Source organism: Lampetra planeri, chromosome 27 (genome assembly GCF_965212315.1).
Source record: "Lampetra planeri chromosome 27, kcLamPlan1.2.h2, whole genome shotgun sequence".
In the NCBI taxonomy this organism is placed as follows: domain Eukaryota; kingdom Metazoa; phylum Chordata; class Hyperoartia; order Petromyzontiformes; family Petromyzontidae; genus Lampetra; species Lampetra planeri.
The window spans coordinates 2,924,025-2,939,729 of NC_136133.1; the positions used below are offsets into that span (position 1 = coordinate 2,924,025).

Consider the following 15,705-nt stretch of genomic DNA (forward strand, 5'->3'; position numbering starts at 1 on the left):
GTCACCCCGTGGTGCCCTTATAAAACTCAACGTTTAACCTACTCACGCCGGCTTGTGCCCGCCCTCACAGTCGGCCATATTTGCGGAATACACCACGCCGCCATTGACCCTGGCCATTGACCGAGCAATCCAACGTACCTACCAGCTCCCTCCGCAGGAGGAATGTGTTTTAATGCGCTGATCTCACCTCTCCGAGCTCTACCGAGCTGAGTCTAAAGAGCCATACCGAGCACCTCTGCTTTTGTTCCGGTGCCCATTTACTTCGTGAGCCAAGGGCGCATGGGGCAGTGCACAACCACGTGTGGTGTCCACCATTAATAGTGTCCACCATGATGCTGGTTGGTTGGATTGCAGAATTCTGGGCAGATGAGGTTAGTTATGATCGCTTACCAGGAGAGCCTCACTGAGATCAAAACTCTTTCTGTGGAGGGTCCTGCCAAGTTCTTTGCAGTAGCGGGTGATGCTGTTATATGCAATCCCAATTGTGTACTTTAGCAGGTAAGTTATAAGCATCGAGGTGTATCTTGGCTAACACCAATGATGTTTTCGATAGCTCTGAGATGAAACTAAAGAGCGTGGGAGGACAATCATCCAGAACAGGGGAGAACATACAGATTATACAGAGAAAGGCACCCGAGTCAGGAATCAAACCTAGGCCCCTCTTGCTGTGAGGCACGAGCGTTACCTCTGTGCCATCACCCTGCCGCCAAATGGTTGCTTTATTGTGTCACAGAGCTAAGTGTGGGCAGGCCGAGGTTCCAAAGGGCAGGTGGGGTTGATTGGTTGGTTGATGGAACCAGCTGAGAGTAGATGTAAGGCTGGCGAGTCTGGATTAACTGCTGAGATTTAACCGGTTGGTGAGTTCACGGAGCGAAGTGTGGACCAGGTGAGGCCGGTCAGTGTGGACAGGTGAGCTTGTTGAGGCCGGGCAGGTGAAGGCGGCCACTGCTGAAGGCTCGCTCGGCCGCATATGCGGAAAGGCGCAGCGCGAACAGCTTCTCGCTGGTGATGGGGTGACGGCCCCCCATGGAACACGCCGGGTCATCGCCCGGCTCGAAGTAGTGACAACGGCGGGAGGCGCGTCCTTGCGGAGGGATGTAATCGTAGACGTCCACCTCCTCGCACAACGACATCATCAGCATCACGCCTGCGGGGGCAGTTGAGGAAGACGAGGCTTGACCGGGCGCGAAAGGGGGGTTAAGAAACGTGGTTTGGCTGAGAAGCAGGTGGAATTCTAGATTTGAAGCTTTCGTGACTGCAAGGATTCATGCTCTTAGGTTTTTCCGGTAAAGTCACGTAGGTAAAAATAAAAAATAATAGAAATAAAATTAAATTAAATAATAAAATAATTATTTTATTTCTATTATTATTTCCATTATTTTTATTCTTTATTTTTATTTTTACCTACGTGACTTCACCGAAAAAACCTAAGAGCAAGCAGGTGTAATGCCAGCCCACGCTTGTCTCCACACGAATGCAAGTAAATATGGGGACAAAGTTAATCGGCAGGCAACACAACTACTTTCCATATATGTCTCTCCACGTAACAAAATATATTTTTTTAGTTTTTTAGTTTTTACACATCTGGTCGGGTACGGGTACCCGTTTGCGACCCTGGTGCGGCCGGGTACGGGTACGGGTAGGCCGTCAGTCACTGGTGAGTAACTGTTTGTCACTCATTTCCCAACGTCTTGTCTCTTCTTACAATTCAAGTTCCTAGAATCAACCCACCCGCGCCTGCAACATGGCTTCATCCCAGAGGTCGCAATCAGGTACCCGATACCCGGCCGGGTACGGGTACGGCCGGGTACGGGTACCCGTTTGCGACCCTGGTGCAGCCGGGTACGGGTAAGGAACCAAAACCCGTTTGCGACCTCTGGCCTGCGGTGGCCACCGTTTTATTTGTCGGTGTTTGTTGTCGTATCCCTGCGTCCTCGTACCCAGGAACCCCGATGACGTGGGGGTCTGGCGGGCGTGGCACAGGCCCAGGTTCTCCTGCACGAGGCCCCACGCGCCGCGCACGAAGCGAGGGTGCAACAGGTAGAAGTGCTGGCCAGGACGCTGGCGCCGATGGGCCACGTAGGCGTCGAAGAACGGCGCGTTCCTGTTGCGGTACCACTGTGGAACGGGGCGGCGGCGGTGGTGGAAGAGAGGGCAAACTTAATTTGGAGCTTTCGTGACTGCAGGGATTAAATTTCGATTTAAAGCTTTCGTGACTGCAGGGATTCATCTTCTTCTTGATGAATCCCTGGGCCGACAAGTCACACCTCCAAGTGGATTTGTTTAACAAGGTGATATAGCTCGAGATACCAGGAGAGTCCAAGTTGAAAAGGTGACGGACCTGAGACTCCACAAACAAACCACAGAAACGCAAAGCACAGCAACGAAGCAAAGATAAACCATGGCACAAACCAAACTGAAATTAACCAAACACAGATCATCGTCTTGGTTCTTTCGTTAAAGTCACGTATAAGGGAAATAATAAAATAATAAAAATAAAACATAATTATTATGTTTAAGTTATTTTATTTTATTATTTGTGACTATTATTACGTGATTTTACCGAAAGAACCAAGAAGATGAATCCCTGCAGTCACGAAAGCTTTAAATCGAAATCAAACACAGATCATTAAGAAAGGAAATGCATTTCAGCAGAAACCAGTGCACAAACACAAATCAATATCAGCACCAATTTCCGGTAACAAAAAGTTGGCTCAAGACAAACACCTACAATTTGTTATCGGATCGTGCAATCTGCGTGACGTCACGCCGATCGTGCTCTCGGTTGAACGTCGCAAGACGCTTGATCCAGTCGTAAGTCTAGATTTGAAGCTTTTGTGACTGCAAGGATTCATATTCTTAAGTTTTTTCGGTAAAGTCACGTAGGTAAAAAATTAAAATTAATAAAAGTAAAATAAAAATAAAAATCACGACGTTTCGGTTCCACCTGAAGACGGAAGCTTGTGTTGCTTCCGAAACGTCGTAATTTTTATTTTACTTTTATTAATTTTTTTTACCTACGTGACTTTACCGAAAAAACCTAAGAATATGAATCCAGTCGTAAGTCTACCGAACTGCTCGCGGAAGCGGATGTCACAGACCTACGTCTGAAATCCCTTCTTCAAGGGGGGGCCTCCAGTCCACGCACAGCGGAGGACGTCGCATTCTCCACCCTCTCGTGCCTCGTGAGAGCAATGGTCGTCGCGTGATAGTCACAGTAACAATTAACATTTAGAGACGTGGAATTTAGCCAAATTAAGTGCAGAACCAAATGTTAAGCCGTGCGTGTGTTGTGTGTTGTGGGGAGCGGTCGTGTAGCGGTCAGCGCGTTGCGCTATGAACCTGGCGAACCGAGTTCGATTCTTGTTCGCAGCCAACACCAGTGACGATGATTTTAATCGGTCCTGGTCCTCCCCTAGGTCGATTCAGCCTCAAACGAGTACCTTATGCGATGTGTAAACGTCGCCACTGGGGAGACAAAGGCGGCCGAGCGTGGTGCTGGCCACCCACCTTCTTGTGTGCCGTGCCGGCCTTCATAAGTGATGCTACTCGCGCAAACAGCACAACGCCCCGAAAGTCTGCTAAGGCTACACGGGGCAGTGTGTGTGTGTGTTGTTGCGCGCGTGTGAGTCGGTACCAAGGACACGTCGCAGTTGGGAGGAGGAGTGTCCCACAGAACCAGAATGACGTCTTTGTAGAGCGGGTCCGTGTGGAAGTTAAACTTTTTCCGCGTCACCACCTGTTCGATCATTGCAAGGGTCACCACGTACGAGATGGGGGCGGGGGGGGGGGGGCTAATGGTCCATTAGAGGAGGCGGGGAGAGGGGAGTTGCAAAAGCAGGAATATATTTTCATTGGGGGGGGGGAGGCTCTTTCAATATATGAACCCCTAGCGAGATGACAGACAAGAAAGATAGAAAGACAAGAAATCCAGAGATGGATTTAGATGAGAAGTGCGTACAGCAATGATGTCATCAGCCAGCAGTGGATTGACTGAGCGTCTGTTAGCAATGGAATCACGGAGAGGGTTCCGGGGCGTTGAGCGCTTGGCGCGGAGGATTCGTGGTTAGAACCCAGCGGCTGCCCTGGTTAATACTGCGGGAGTATCAACCATGATAATAATAATACTTGCGCACGTCGTCTGCTTTAGGGTGTTAATTCTAGATTTGAAGCTTTCGTGACTGCAAGGATTCATATTCTTAGGTTTTTTCGGTAAAGTCACGTAGGTAAAAAATTAAAATTAATAAAAGTAAAATAGCTCTCACTTGATACAGCTATCGTGCTGTGACGGTTCCACCTGAAGACGGAAGCTTGTGTTGCCTTCGAAACGTCGTGATTTTTATTCTATTTTTATTTAACTTTTATTAATTTAAATTTTTTACCTACGTGACTTTACCGAAAAAAAACCTAAGAATATGCTTTAGGGTGGATGTTAAACATCCTCGTGACGTCATTCGACAACAAATATCCCATCTGTGGCAGGCGTCAGGGTCCTGCTTAAAAAAAAACAACAACTTCCATTACTCGTAAATTACACAATTGGGAAAATGCACAACATCTCGATTTAAAGCTTTCGTGACTGCAGGGATTCATCTTCTTGGTTCTTTCGGTAAAGTCACGTAGAAGGGAAGTAATAAAATAATAAAAATAAAACACAATAAAATAATTCTCACGACGTTTCGGCCACAACGCAAGCAGCCGTCCTCAGGTGAAAACCAGGTCCGTCGAGGCGACAGAGTCTGAATGAAACAGCACAAGAAGATGCACAACATCGTGCACCTCCGCTGAAGATGATCAAGGAAGCCCGTCTCGAGGGTCACGTGGCTCAACCGGACGTGGCCTGTAACCCAGCACGGTGGAGGTGTGAAACTCCCCGACACGTGGGACGACGACATCACCATCTCCGGCGTGCCAGGGGGTATGGCACTTCCAGCGAGTGGGTTACCATCCATGCAGAGCCGGCCCAGCCACTAAGCGACCCTTGCAATTGCAAAGGGCCCCGTGGCCAGCAGAGGGCCCCCTAGAGTCACTGCTAGCTAGTGGGTGAAAAAAATCATACATCAAAGGGGCCTCCAACCAAATTTTGCTTAGGGCCCCCAAAGGTCTAGGGCCGGTTCTGCATCCATGTGTAGGCGGACTGCGTGTTACCCTTCCCCCCCACCCACCCCCTCTCACTCGTGGGTTTCGTGCAGATGCTTCGTTTTACTCCCACCTAGACAGGGTGCTTCAAATACAATGTTTGAACGCTTACACGAGACTGTCGGTTTTAATGGAAAAAGAGCGGATAATACGCTGTTACGTGATAACAAATGTGATGTTAATAGCTTCAAAAAGTCAAAGCGTCTCCACTTAAATTTTGATTGAAAGCTTTCGTGACTGCAGGGATTCATATTCACCTAGAAGGGAAATAATAAAATAATAAAAATATAAAACGATAAAAATTATCACGACGTTTCGACTGCAACACAAACAATCATCATCAGGTGTGAAATTCACAGCAAGAAAATTTTAAAAAATTAGATTTTGATTTTTTCATTTTTTTTGTGAAAATTTGAACACAAATCAAAATTATTTTGTTACAAATTTAAAAAAATCAAATTTTTTACAAATTTCTTGCTGTGGATTTCACACCTGATGACGATTTGCTTGTGTTGCAGTCGAAACGTCGTGAGAATTTTTTTTATTGTTTATTATTTTTATTATTTTATGATTTCCCTTCTACGTTACTTTACCGAAAGAGCCAAGAATATGCGTCTCCACTTGTTCGCCTTTATTGTCAACGCGTGCCTGGGATCTTCTCCAGGTGGTCTCCAGAGGCGGTTAACTTCTCGTGGCGTTGCTGCAAATTCTCAGAAGTGTCGATATTTTATTTTTGAAGCACCCTGTAGAAACACTCGTTATAGAATTGGTCAAACATCCCGAGTATAGGACCACAAAGCCTTGCCAATTGTTGGTGCCGGTGTTGGATGCCTTCCCGCTTGACCGTGGTTCAATCAAGCGGCGTTTTGAGATGCGTGAACGACGCTTCGTAAAAACACATTCCTAAGGAGGGAGCTTGTAGGAACGTTGGGTTGCTCGGTCAATGGCCAGGGTCAACGGCGGCGTGGTGTATTCCGCAAATATGCCCGACTGTGAGGGCGGGCACAAGCCGGCGTGAGTAGGTTAAACGTTGAGTTTTATAAGGGCATCACGGGGTGACCAGCCCCTCCCCACCCAGCCCCACTCCTCCCAGCCCCTCCCGATCCTTCCCTCCCCACCCAGCCCCTCCCTCCACACCCAGCCCCTCCCTGCACGACGGACGGACGGACACAATAATCCCCTGTGGGCTGGTGGAACCAGTGGGTTCCTACCAGTATAAAAGTATTATCATCCATCATCATCATAATCACAGTGCACGGGGGATGACGTCACCATTGAGTTGATGAGGCGAACTGTCGTCTTGCTGCCCACGTGACGCTCGTATCCCGTGGTGGGAGCCGTGTTGAACCGCAGGACGGCGTCGTGGGAATCTGCACGTGGTCGACACACAAATACAAAGATCGATAATGACGATAAATAAACATCACGGACCAATAGGCTCATGATCACAGGGAGCGGCGCCCACCCACTCACTCATCCAACCATTCACTCATTCACCCACTCACTCATCCAACCATTCACTCATTCACCCACTCACTCACCCAACCACTCACCCAGCCTCACACCCATTCACTCACTCACCCACTCACTCACCCACCCACTCATCTAACCATTCACTCACTCACCCAACCACTCACACATCCACCCACTCACCCACCCAACCACTCACCCAACCACTCACACATCCACCCACTCACTCACTTACCCACCCACTCACCCAACCACTCACCCATCCACCCACCCACCCACCCACTTACCCATCCACTCACCCCAACCACTCACTCACCACACTGCCAACACGTGTGTCTGCTTCTTCTCTCGCACTGCCGCGCTTTAAAATTCCCTCGACATCGATTCTCTTCCCAAGTTCCCCCCCACACACACAACCTCGCTCATTCCAGTAAATATACGAACTCTTATTAATTCACAACGTCAATCGTGCCATTTGTCGCTGTCCGCTCTGCGTCTGCTCGACCTTTCCCCCGTCCTCCGTGATGTGGAGGCTGATCACTCACCGATCTCGGCTCCCATCTCAGCGGCGAGGAGCGAGGCGGAGTTCGCCACCACGGCGCACCTCTTCCACCTCCTGCCCTCCGCCTCCAGCGAGCGAGCGAGCGAGCGGACAGGCAGAGCTCCCGGCCATGGTAACGGCGACTCGGCGTCCAAGAGCTCGGTGCCGCTGTCCTCGGCCAAGTGACGCAACGCGCACAGCTGCTGCTCGCGGGGCGGCACGGGGCATCGCGCCGACTTCCCGCGAATCTTTTCCCCCTCCCGCCTCTCTTCCCCTCTCTCCTCCGCGCTCTCCATCATCGCCATCGCCCTCCATTCCTCCCACGCCCGCAACATCGCCCGGTAGGCGGGGGGCGGGTCGTCTCGCTCGAGCCGCGGAGCCGCGCGCGCCGGGTTCGACTCCGGCACGAGGCTGTTGGCGACGCGTTCTGGCTGGTGGCGATGAAGGGCAGGAGGAGGAGGAGGCAGAGGAGGCGGTAGAGCGTCGGGGAGTTGGACGAGGTGGAAGAGCACGTGGCAGGTTTGGAGGAGGCACAGAGCCGTGTAGTAACGGCCGCTCATCGTTACGGTCTGCGCTCACGTATGGAGGACACCTGATGGGTGACAAGGGCTGTTGCAACGCCGAATACAAACACCCGATACGCATCTGAGACGATATCGGGGACAGGCAATGCCTGAGATAAATGACACGTGGCCGCGTGCGTGCGCGCGTCAGCGTGGTACGGGTATTGATTATAGATACGGAATTAGATAAAGGTGCAGCCTTGCAACGGCTTGCTCGCACCGCTGCTGGCGGAGGGCTCGGCAGGGCCACGGCACGACTCGAATGTGCAAGTGGAAAAGGGGTGCGCGTGGGTTTATGTTTCGTTGTCAGCGTGCTTCTGACGTGCTCCTGCAGTCCACGTACCACCTCTCAACATTGACACACGGTTCACGGCTCGGCGATGGGGAAGAAATCGCACACACGCGGGTGTCTGAGTGCAACGAGACGTTTTGGAGTCCATGAAATATCGATACTGCTGTGGTCACTCGAGACAAGTCGTAAATTGTGTGCTGGCATCATGGTCTAGCTGTGACGGTCCCACCTGATGACGGAGACTTGTGTTGCCTCCGAAACGTCGTGATTTATAATTTTATTTCTATTTTTTTTTACCTACGTGACTTTACCAGAATTGAACTCCTCAGTCACTTCAAGAGCCACCAGTAAACCTCGACATCATCCTCGTACCCCTAAGGACTGCCGACGATGTGTCTGCACGTGCGAGTATGGGATAGAATCGGGCAGGCAGTTTTCGAGTTCAGAGGTAACAAGGTGCGCCAGGCATGAGTGCCACACCAGCGTAATTCCCCTCCATCCCTGGTTAGCAGCGTGGCCAGAGGGAAACCTCTGAAACAGCGCCCCCCCCCCATCCGAACCGCAATATGGACCTTGCGACACTCGATAATGACGGAGGAAGGGGCATGTGTGAGGAGTTCAGGAGTTTCACAAATATCTACTGGACGCACCTCCCCTCCAATGCTCAACGAATCACAAGAGTGCATAGCCACCATCACGCCTGGTTGCTGTACCACATAAGAACGTACAAGAAAGCAAAGTAAATGATAGTCGAATTTTGATTTAAAGCTTTTGTGACTGCGGGGATTCATATTCTTGGTTCTTCGGTAAAGTCACGTAGAAGGGAAATAATAAAATAATATAAATATAAAACAATAAAAAATTCTCACGTTTTGACTGCAACACAAGCAATCATCATCAGGCGTGAAATCCACAGCAAGAAAATTTGAAAAAAAAAGGTTTTTTTTCTTGTTGTGGATTTCACGCCTGATGATGATTGCTTGTGTTGCAGTTGAAACGTCGTGAGAATGTTTTATATTAATATTATTTCCCTTCTACGTGACTTTACCGAAAGAACCAAGAATATAAATTATAGTCGGTCTATGAAACCAAGACTTGAACCCAGGGTCTCTGGAGTTCCAGCTCAGCACTCTGACCTCTTGACCCGTAAGTCACCTTTAACTCCAATTGACGACCGACCTCTCCACGCCACTGCTTCAGCTGGACAGAGACAATCTCACGAAATATTTCAATTCTAGATTTGAAGCCTTCGTGACTGCAAGGATTCATACATAGGTTTTTCGGTAAAGTCACGTAGGAAAAAAGAAATATTAAAAATATAAATAATAATAAAAATTATAAATCACGACGTTTCGGAGGCAACACAAGTCTCCGTCATCAGGTGGGACCGTCACAGCTAAATTTACTGTAACCAGTGAGGCACAATTCCAAGAGACGAGTTCTTAAATACAAGGGGGGAGGGGCTTTGAAAGCGATGGGTATTACCTTGTTATCGCGGCATCTCTTATTTCTATTATTTTAATTTATTATTATTATTTATTTTTACCTTCGTGACTTTAACCCCACAAACACCCGAGCGCAAACCACCGCTGCGGTTGAATCGCGTCGCAACGAACCGATTGGTGTTTTAAAAAAAGTTTTTATTTTCCGTTCACTTTTTTTATTGCTGGTATTCGTAATAACAATAAAAAAATGCGCGCAGGTGAAATGAATCGAGTGTCAGCGTCGCTTGTAAAACATTTCACCGACGCCACACATGTGTACGGGGAAGGAGGAAATGGGGGGGGGGGGGGGCACACGGGTGACCGTGATTTTCGCAAGCGTAGCTTCATTAGAGTTTTATTTGCCGGCGAGATGGGATGAGCGGAAATGGAGCAGCAATGGGAGGTCCGGGAGACAGGGCGGCGTAGGGGCCAAACGGGATACACATGCACATTAAAAACACAATGGACGTAGCAAAGGGTTGAAGGGGGGGGGGTTCTACTGCGGAGGATTTTACGGTTGTGCTGGACAGCTCTTCGATACATGTGTTTCCAGGTTACATCGCATTCTGCTCAGAATGATGTCCCAACGTTTCGCTCAACGCGTTGGGAGTTTCTTCAGGAACTAAATTCAGTTCGAACTCCTCCACATGCTGGGGAGCTTCTTCAGGAACTTAACTTTTGCTTTAGGAGCTAAACTGAACTAAATTCAGTTGTAACTGAATTAAGTTTAGTTCCAGAAGAAGCTCCGAGCACTTGAATTCAGTTGCAACTGAAATGAGTTTCCCAAGAAGCTCCGAGCATGTGAAACGTAACGGCAGACATCTAGCTGATCAACACAGGGTACACAACCTGGAATTGGAGGAGCTGTTGAGAAGGGCCTTCACGACCAGCTGGGCTGGCGGAACTAACGAAACTACGCTCATGCATTTCACGATCACCGCTCACTCGTAAATAGTCGCTGCCAATTTCGCTGCGATATGGTCCGAATGGTATGCACACGTGCGCGTGTATGTACGTGTGTGTTTTTACAGGCACAGTCAAAAAAATGCTGTACAGTATGAACGAACACAGAGGGGTTGTGGGGCAGAGTCAGGACTGAGAGGGCTGTGCATGATGGCAATTGGAGTGAGGACTGGGCGAGAAATGATGCGATATACTGGGGTTGAGCGGCGTGTGCCTGTAATATGGGACTCGGCCACCCTCTTAAGACCAAGCGAGCTTGAGAGGCAGTTTGAACATGTTTCCAGCTCGGATTGCTAGAGTTGTTTTTTTTTTACCTCGATTACATTGAAAATTTTGTTAACCAAATACACAAGTTATCGCAGTCAATACAATGATTCGCATTTGTTTTTGAGGTTAGGCTTCATCATGAATGCCAAAATTATGTTGTTAAAGTACTTGGTCCACAAAGGTAGCACACATACTTTCTGGCATTAAACGATTACGTGGCCGAACCCAAAAAAAAAACAAATACGGATCAGGAGGGTCGTCGTTACTGCTTGGGTTTTCAAAGATGCCAATGCCTTCGCACACGTGGTGTCCATCACGCCACACAGCCAACATCTCAACAGGTGAAGTCATCCCAGGAAATTGCTCGCCACGCATTTCCTTCCACCGCGCTTGAGCAAAATCATCGAAATTAAGTGGCCCAAATCGTTTAGGCAAAAATGTGGGGCAGTTCGCTAAATTACGTCTCTGTCAACTTTTTGTTCCTCGTGTTTGGTTTTCGAGGCTAACACAATGCACGTCTCTCTGTCACTAGGTCAGACTTTTCCATGACAGCTACAGAACCAATAAAGATGCAATTCTATTTCACTGCGGGTTTTCAGACACAAAATATATATAAAGTTCCTCTGTTTCAAAACAGTTCTGCGACCAGTATGAAATTTCTCTCATCAACTAAATAACGGATATGTTGGTCTGGCGAGTGGGGAATGCTTTTCAAACGTGACACTGCCATGAATGGATCTGCAAATGAAACGATGTGGCATTGGCACGGATGGCGGGGGGCCCTCGTCCGTTTGACAAAAAAAAATATCCCATATCCAACTGGACAGAGCCCCCCAGGGAGGAATTGTAAATACAGGAAGGGCGATTTACACCAGGAGAAATGAATTGCTGTTGATGCCGTTGTTGATGGTATGCATGACAATCATGATTGCCGTGATCATGGCGATTCACTCTCAAGAGTCTATGGTCCACAAAGGATAGCACACACTCCTGCAGTTTGTTTGACATCACAACATTCGCTTGCGAAATGCGTTTTGATTTGCTTGGAACGAGAGCGGCGGGGCGAGTTTTGTGAGCGAGCACCTATTAAGGCCGAAGCAGCACACAAGGTGGTAGTAGGGCCAGCTCCACACACACAGCTGCATTTGTCCACCCACTGCTGGTGTTGATGACCATACCAACGCAACAGGAACTCATTCTTGGCTGAGTAGACCTAGGGGAGAGGATTAAATTAAGATTCCAGATGCCAGCTGCCATGAGTCGTGATGGGCAGTGGGCCAGGTAGGGATGCTGGGGTTTGCTGGATTATTTGGTCAGCCTTCAAAACTCTGCAACACCCATCCATAAGCACATCTACAAGAAAAAGATCTCCCGTGTAGCCAACACAGGCTGATGGGCAAATTTAGTTAGCGAGCACCTATTAAGGTCCGCACGGCACATGAGGGGGTGGTGTGGCCAGTACCACACCCGGCCGCCTTTGTATTCCCAGTACTAGTGTTTACACACTGTACCAGCTACTCATTTAAGGCCGAGTCAACCTAGAGTGGCCTAGGAATTGTGCCAATTTCACCACTGATATTGGCCATGAGCACATATCGAAATCGGGTCGCCGAGTTCGTAGCGCACCGACCACTGTGCCACTACTCCCCCACGCGTGCGCACACATACACACGCACGTTCACATCAAGACTTCGAAAAGCTAGCTGCAAATATCCACCCCACCTACCTGCCATGCCTATGCTCCCCCCAACACGTGAATTTCTGCGGCAGGTACAAAGTCACGCCTTGGATTACTCACGAACCCAGATGCTCTGAATTGCGGAGTTCCCATTGTAACAGGTGCAATGCATAACTTAACACGTTCAGGAGGAACACAAAACAAAAAAATAACTCCCAATGAAATTAATTTAAAAAAAAATCTGCTTCTGGATTGTGTGTGGGCATAAGTGTGCTGCCTAGCCACGCAAAGTGCAGGGGGTTGCCACCGAATGTCGCACACGCGTCCATGCCATCGCAATCCCAAGTTGACCTTTGAATGCTTAGGGCCGTATTCTATGTCATGGCTCGGCTCTGGTTTGGCAGCGACTCCGCTCACACTTGAGCTGCTTTCAATGTCGCGTGGGCAACTCGGCCATGGCTTAGCTCGGTCTCGGCTCATGGAAATCCTGAGCATGATTGGGATGATTGCTCAGAGCCGGCTCAAGTGAAGCATGCCTTTTAGCTGGCTCACAATGAGCAGGGAACTAAGCACGAGCCGAGCCGTGACTAAAAACACGGGCTTGACAATCACAACCATCCATCCATCGCGCTGTGGTGTGCAAACCTATCCACGGCCACACCACCACCCACTCCCATGCTGGTGTACTATCTCACGTGCTTAAACCCACCCACTGCTGCCTCTCCTCTCCGACTGAGGGCCACCACACTCTCGAAATTAGGAATGTACACGGAATTAACTTTTGAGTGGCGCTCACACAAACCACAGCACGGCAGAGAAACCCGTAAAACTCGCTCCAGCAGCAGCAGCAGCGGCGGCGGCACCATCAGATTGCTGCAAGCGCTCGCTCGGCCACTTACGATGAAACATTGTTTTAAAGATCCTAAGCAATGGGGGTACAGCGATGGATGAAAACCCAACTGATGAAAGACCGTCGACGGCATCTCGTGAATACGGAGGGCAGTCGCTAATGACACCCAAGTTGAAAGGAGCCTAAGCTGAGATTTGACTGAAGACTGATTCTAGAATGAAGCTTTGTTGTGAACGAGTTGGAAAGAGAGGACCCCCATTGCATTTTCTGTCTCAGTGTTTGCATTTGCAGTACTGTATTTATGCGTCCCGTGCGTCTACCCGTGTCCATGTGTGTGTACCTTGCTATGTGTGTCCGTGTGCATCCAAGTGTCAGTGTTTGTGCATAGGCGTGACAGTCGGTGTGTTTGTCTGTTCAATAGGAGCCTGTGTGATTGTGCGTTAAGTTTGTGTGCCCATACTTGTATCTGTGAGCTTGTGCCCAGAGAAGCCTGTGTCCAAATGTCCATGTGTTTGTGTACGCCTGTGTGTCCATCTTTGTCCACGTGTCTGTGTGTACGTTGCTCCGTAGACCCGTATCTGTGTAAGCCTGGGTGTCTGTCATGCATTCGTGTGCATTTGCCGGGAACATAAGTTATTTAGTCAAAGTGTTACAATCCACTCGTTCACTCGCACTCAAGACTCACCGACCCTCCTAAACAGACCTCCGCCCCGAACCAAAACCCTCCACACTTCATCCTCACAATCTCAGGCAAAACCCCAATGGCCTTTGCTACAAATCACACAATGCAGACACGCGGGAGACGAGGCTCGTCAGCTGTTTGTCCTTAAAGAGCCACCGCCACTGCCACCACCGTCATCGCCAGCAGCGACTGAATGCATTACACGTTTGCCAGATCATCCCTTTTCGCGCCGTTCCGTTCCGTGCTGTTATTTTCTCACCCGCTTGATGCTCCAAATTGTAATGATGAAACCGCCATCGTGTGTGCTGAGGGGGGGGGGGCAGAGTTGGGGAGGCAGAGGGTTATGATGAGAATTGTTTGGGGGGTGGAGGAGGGTGGAGTCAGGGGAGGTGCACCCAAGAGAAATTAGGCATGGACTTGCGCAGTGTGGCAGAGCGGAGGAGGTGGGTGGGTGGGTGGGGGGCCTTGAAATCTCTGAATCTGAAAACCGCCTACGTCTACGATCGCTCTTGTGGTTTTTTTTGGAGTCTGAAAAAATAGAGTTCCTCGGCTGCCCTGAATCTCGGGGAATGTGCGCAGTTTCCGTCAAAGCTCGCATTGTTACGGGCAGCGACGCGAGATGAGGGGGGGGGGGGCGCGGGGGGAGGGGGGAGAAACAGGGACGTCAATTTTTTTTGTTTGTTTGTGTGGTTTTTTTTGTTAAAGGGATTCCCCGCTGCCGTCACCAAAAGTTTTGGGCCGGCGCGAGTCGCAGTGTGGTGTGGGCCGGGGGGCCCCCAGCAGATGCTTCTGGGATCAGAAAGCCTGCTGGGCCGGGTTGTAGTTGAGCGACGTGGGAAGGTGGGGCCTCTCCTCCAGCTTGTCGTACTCCAGGTGGAACTCCTGCGCGGGGCGCAGAGCACCGAGCGGCGGCGTGAGAGGGAGAACACGGACGCGGACGAGAATGCGCGCGCGCACAAATGCCAACGGCAGCCGTGGTACGGTACGCGCGTGGAACCATACGGACGATAGCACATTCATTGGCACGGACGTACGCACGCACGCACCAAAACACATACCAAGGTACGAATGGTATCAGAAAGTAGTCCACTGACACACTAAGAGAAATACAGAAACAACAACGACAGCCATCCAAGTGACGGTGTGATGCCACTACAACGCTTGGGTCAGGCTAGATGCAACGTGAGGTCATGTGAAGTGCCATAGGCTCACTGACGGATACTAAGACACACACTAACACAAAAAAGATCAAATACAAAGATCCCCCACGTAGACTTCAACACTGTTTGGGCAAGTGCTGTGAGTGACCAGCTATTAAGGGCGGCACGGCATGCACGTGAGTGGATTGCCCAGCACAGCACCACTCCCGGCTGTCTATGTCCCCCCCTCAGTGGTGATGTTTTCGCATTGCATCCGGTACTCATTTAAGGCTGAGCCGACCTAGGGGGAAGCCTACCACCAGTTCAGTTATACGTCGCCGGGTTCGTTGCACGGCACGATAACCGCTGCACCACCGCTGCTCCCCATTCATAAACACACACACGCACACACAGAGCACACAGAACGCACATAGCACGCGCACACGGCACGCACCTTAGCGACCTTCCTCCAGTTGTGGCAGTCGAAGAAGAGGTAGGTGCCGCGTTCGTACGTGTTCGTCTTCATCTGAGGCTCCATGCCGGGCGCCCGCGTGATCCACACCCGCTCGTCCTTGTGGTACCGCCAGTCGCGGTTGTACCTGCGGAGACAGCCGAGGTCGCGGTGAAGGCCACAGCG

At 49.9% G+C, this 15,705-nt stretch overlaps 1 protein-coding gene across 1 annotated transcript; it reads right to left on the reverse strand.

Annotated features, from left to right (window-relative positions):
* LOC144728018 (beta-galactoside alpha-2,6-sialyltransferase 2-like) lies at window positions 1-8,213 on the reverse strand. The gene is made up of 5 exons (XM_078607223.1): window positions 7,155-8,213; window positions 6,412-6,509; window positions 3,638-3,739; window positions 1,941-2,118; window positions 1-1,147 (listed from the first exon to the last, which is right to left on the reverse strand). Exons 1-5 carry the CDS (start codon window positions 7,708-7,710, stop codon window positions 897-899), a joined length of 1,185 nt encoding a protein of 394 aa, XP_078463349.1. The 5' UTR covers window positions 7,711-8,213; the 3' UTR covers window positions 1-896.
* Between the last annotated feature and the right edge of the window lie 7,492 nt (window positions 8,214-15,705).